This window comes from Mandrillus leucophaeus, unplaced genomic scaffold (genome assembly GCF_000951045.1).
Source record: "Mandrillus leucophaeus isolate KB7577 unplaced genomic scaffold, Mleu.le_1.0 Scaffold813, whole genome shotgun sequence".
NCBI lineage: Eukaryota > Metazoa > Chordata > Mammalia > Primates > Cercopithecidae > Mandrillus > Mandrillus leucophaeus.
In genome coordinates, this window is record NW_012108842.1 from 199681 (window position 1) to 204671 (window position 4991).

Below are 4991 nucleotides of genomic sequence, written 5' to 3' on the forward strand. Positions count from 1 at the left end.
TTTTGAATACTTGAACTTTTCATTGGTAATCTTATTTGTCTAAGCTACTATTTTGAAAAATCATGATTTCCTTATATACCTAACTAATTATAAAATTAAGGAAATGAAATGTGAGTTTTCTATTTACATCAGTCTGAGTAGTTTTTGTTACTTAACATCCCTTGTTCTCATTGTTAATCTCTTTAGAGTTCTAACATTCTATAACTTTTGAGCTCCTCTCATAGAATAAGATATTTTCTTCTCTGTAACAGGTTCTGTGGAGATTTGATGGGAAAAAACCAGATACCTTAGGAATCAATACACAGCTGTACAAGTGGCTACCCCAGAATGATCTTCTTGGTAAGTCTCTGGAGAACAAATATTGAGTATATTAGTAACAGATTATTAGAGTGTTAATAGTCATCATGAAACAAGCCTATTGAACATTTGTTATGGAAAAACTTAAAATGAAACTTCTGTATATTTATTTTCCAGTCCTAGGGTGAAAAGAATAAACAATAATTGTTGGTATTTTATGATAGGCACCCACATTCTTTATGATCAGAGTATCTTTATTTCAGGTGTTATTTCCTCTCACAAAATTTTTCTGGCACTTCCTGGGTTGTCTTCCTTTCTCATATTTCTACAACTTTACTTTCCTCTTCTGTAGGGTTATTTCAAATGTCACTAAAAATAACAGCTCTTCTGCTACCACCATGGACACTGCATTTTGTGTAAGATTAAATCCCTAATCTTAATCAAAAAGTGTTGACACATTTCATAATGAAGTGTGACCTGTCCTTCCTCAATTATAGCACTACCACCACCTCACTGCCTGCTGCCTTGCACACCCCACATATCACACTCCATGACTGTACTTAAGAGAACACATTCCGACCAAACAAGGTGGCTCACACCTGTAATCCTAACACTTTGGGAGGCTGACATGGGCGGATTGACTGAGCTCAGGAGTTCAAGACCATCCTAGGCAACATGGTGAAACTCAGTCTCCATTAAAATACCAAAAATTAACCGGGCATGGCAATTTGCCCCTGTAGTCCCAGCTACTCAGAAGGCTGAGTAGGAGAATTGCCTGAACGCAGGAGACCGAGGCTGCAGTGAGCCAAAATTGCACCACTGCACTGCACCCTGGCAACAGAGGGAGATTCTGTCTCCATTAAAACAAAACAAAACAAAAAACAAGAACACATTCTTACATGCCCATCCCTTTTCTGTGCTTTTTCCTTTTTGCACATTGTGTTTCCTTATCTAAATTGCACTTTTTTGTTAGTCCAACTGGTAATCTTGTATTATTTTTTTGGTCTGAAGTTGAACACACTACATAGCCTTCACTTACATCTCCGGCAGAAGTAGGTGCTCCTTCCTCTGAAGTCTGAAAACAATTTTATTTCAATTCAGTGTGTTATCTAGGAAACACTGCCACATTCAGATTCTTCTATCGTGCATTTCTCATTTTATTCCTATGAATAATTTTGCTAAAATTCATCCAATCCTAGGTCATCCAAAAACCAGAGCTTTTATAACTCATGGTGGAGCCAATGGCATCTACGAGGCGATCTACCATGGAATTCCCATGGTGGGCGTTCCATTGTTTGCAGATCAGCTTGATAACATTGCACACATGAAGGCCAAGGGCGCAGCTGTTAGTCTGGACTTCAACACAATGTCGAGTACAGACTTACTCCATGCACTGAAAACTGTAATTAATGACCCTTTGTGAGTATCACTTTTTCTTTACTCGGTGGTATTTATAGATAGGTTCTCTTGTCAATAGTGAGTAAGGCTCTTATCCTTTTTATCAGAGACTGATTTTGAAAGAATTTAAATGATTTAAACAATCTGAAATCTGCTTTTATTTTTGAGTTGTTATTCAAAAATTTTATTTGAACCACATACATTTAATGAATAACCAATTACTGAAATAATTTTCTACACAAAAAAATTTAAAGTAATATACATAATAAGACATTTTAAAATAAATTTGACATAATCAATCCACAATAGAAAGGAAGGATAAACTTGAAATCATAGAATAAAATATTTTAACTCAATATCTAAAATGCCTCAAAGTATATCTTTTTTCTCACTGAAAAATTTATTTTTACTATCATTATTGTAACAGATTTGATAATTTAACTTCCATAGCATAAAACCCACCTACTTAAAGTATAAAATCCTAATGTATTTAGTATGCTTACAGTCATGAAGCCATCACTATTATATAATTTTAGAACATTTTGATCAACATAAAAGAAACCATAATGGTATAGAAGTCACTTCCCATGACCCCTTAGCCCTAGGCTAACACCAATTTGCTTTCCTTCTCTGTCGATTATTCTATCTACATATTTCATACAAATTGAATCATACAACTTATGATGTTTCTTTCACCAATTACAATTTTTGTTGTTTTTATGGTTTTTGACTTTATTTATGTTGCATGTATTAACATTTCATTTCTTTTTACAGCAACATATTTTATAATATGGGTATGCCACATTTTATTTGTCTCTATCATGATCTGAGAGATAGGTAAATTGGTGTTTTCATTTCACAATAATGTTTAAGATTATCTTACCTTTTTGAGCTGTCTCACGTAGCGTGTGTACATTTATTTTATGTGTTTTATACATAAATATGTATTTTAGAAGCCATAAATGTGTTTTAAGATTCTAGGCCTCAAATAATTTAAAAATAAACACAAAAAATAGAGGAAATCCTAGGTATTCTATCATAGTGTGGCCAGGAAAAGCCTCTCTTATCAGTAACATTTAGAGGGTTGCCTCAAAAAGAAAGAGTACTGCAACCGTGGGTAGAGGGGACACAATGTGTAAAGTGCTAAGATGGGAGCTTAAAGAAAAATATAAGGCCAACGTCCCTAGAAGACCTAGTGTGCATGGGAAAGTTTCTGGAGGAGAGCTTACTAGTGTCTGATATTGGAGGATCCTGAGGACCAAATAATTTTTTGGATTTTATTCTTGATATGATGAAAGTTCAGGCAAAAGTCTTAATCAAGGCAGTGTCATAATCTGACTTTTATTTAAAAAAAAATCATTCTGGCTACTGGGTGAGAAACAGTAGGACACAAAAGATTAGAATAGAAGCAGAGCTCCTGGCTATGAGGCATTTCACCCATATAACACAATTCATCTTTAGAAACTTAAGGATGATAATTCTCAATTTGTATTTTAACTATATATCTTTCTCCATTTAAAATGGCTCATGATGTTGAGCATGATTTTATATGCCTGTTTGAGACCTAGAGTAGTGTAATTGTATATTTCATAAGACAAAGGATAAATGCCTAAGCGATGGGTACCCTTTTCTTCATGATGTGATTATTTCACATTGCAGCCTGTATCAGAACATCTCATGTACCTCATGAATATATACACCTACTATGTACTCAAAGAAACTAAAAATTAAAAGAAATAAAATTGCTCATATGTTCTCTACCTCAAATAATTAACTTTCTCACCTGAACTTCCATTTTTACTTTAAAAATATTTGTCAATTATGAAATCTAATTTAAAATCCAAACTTTCTATGATGACTCAAGTTAAAATACACAAATTCTATGTCAATTCTATTACATTTACTTTGAATCATATGATACTTGAAAAATCTTTCATTGACGATATGCTCAGGCAAATTAAGTTACTTTTTTTTTTTTTTTGAGAGGGGGTCTCACTCTGTCACCAGGCTGGAGTGGAGTGCAGTGGTGTGATCTTGGCTCACTGCAACCTCCCCGTCTTGGGTTCAAGTGATCCTCCTGTCTCAGCCTCCCAAGTAGCTGGGACTACAGGTGTGTGCCACCATGCCTGGGTAATTTTTTTTTTTTTTTAAACTAGAGACAGGGTTACACCAGGTTAGCCGGGGTGGTCTTGATCTCCTGACTTTGTGATCCACCTTCCTCAGCCTCCCAAATTACTGGGATACAGGTATGAGCCATCATGCCTGGCCTAAATAACTTACTTTCTTTTTTTAATTATTTTTTTAATTTTTTATTATTATTATATTTTAAGTTCTAGGGTACATGTCAATGTTGATACCTTTATGCTTATCATTTAGATATAAAGAGAATGCTATGAAATTATCAAGCATTCATCATGATCAACCAGTGAAGCCCCTGGATCAAGCAGTCTTCTGGATTGAATTTGTCATGCGCCATAAAGGAGCCAAACACCTTCGGGTTGCTGCCTACGACCTCACCTGGTTCCAGTACCACTCTTTGGATGTGATTGGGTTCCTGCTGGCCTGTGTGGCAACTGTGATTTTCATCATCACAAAATGTCTGTTTTGTGTCTGGAAGTTTGTTAGAACAGGAAAGAAGGGAAAAATAGATTAATTATGTCTGAGGTTGGAAGCTGCAAAATCCGATAAATGAGACTCCTTCAGTTTATTACAACAAGAAGAGGTCGTGATACAAGATTCCTTTCTTCTTGTCATAAAACATCTTTCAAAATTTACCTTTTCAAGTCTAAATTTCTTTTTTAGAGATTTAGTACCTGTTTAACTATTAGAAATATTTCACTTCAAGGAGGAAAACATTAGGGAAAATAAAAATGATATAAAGTCATATGAGCTTATATTGAAATTTATTGAGCTTATATTGAAATTTATTGTTTTACTTCACAGTTTATATGAAAAAATGTACTAAACATAATTACATATCACACACTGTACGTGGAAACAAGAACATTAAGAAGTGCACTGACAGTATCAATACTGTTTTGCACATACTCAGCATATTTTGGATTCATTTCATGCAGGATTGTTTCGTTTTAACTGTCTCTGAGGAAACTATTAAATAATTAGATTGTATAAAAAGTCTCTCTCTTCCTCTTGATATTTTGAGATGAGTGGTGCTGCTTGGTTTTATTGTGCATCCAGCTTCAGCGTCACTTTTTTTCCTAAAAGGTGTGATAAAAATGCTTACCATTTTAGAGTTTCAGTCATTTCCCAGTGGAAAGTATGTGGAATTAGAAATA

The 4991-nt window shown here is 34.4% G+C and overlaps 1 protein-coding gene across 3 annotated transcripts in view; it reads left to right on the forward strand.

Annotated features, from left to right (window-relative positions):
- Positions 1-4659, forward strand: part of LOC105530351 (UDP-glucuronosyltransferase 2B30) — a 23119-nt gene extending 18460 nt beyond the window's left edge. Inside the window, exons 4-7 of one of the 3 annotated variants that reach the window (XR_001004637.1) lie at positions 252-339; positions 1497-1716; positions 3682-3825; positions 4072-4659. Coding sequence is in view for 2 of the 3 variants with exons in the window: in XM_011967864.1 (XP_011823254.1) it covers positions 252-339; positions 1497-1716; positions 4072-4348 (585 nt within the window). In the remaining variant the exon portion in view is untranslated. The remainder of the gene's footprint in view (positions 1-251; positions 340-1496; positions 1717-3681; positions 3826-4071) is intronic. The other 2 variants (XM_011967864.1, XM_011967865.1) reach the window with 2 other exon arrangements.
- Positions 4660-4991: the final 332 nt, after the last annotated feature.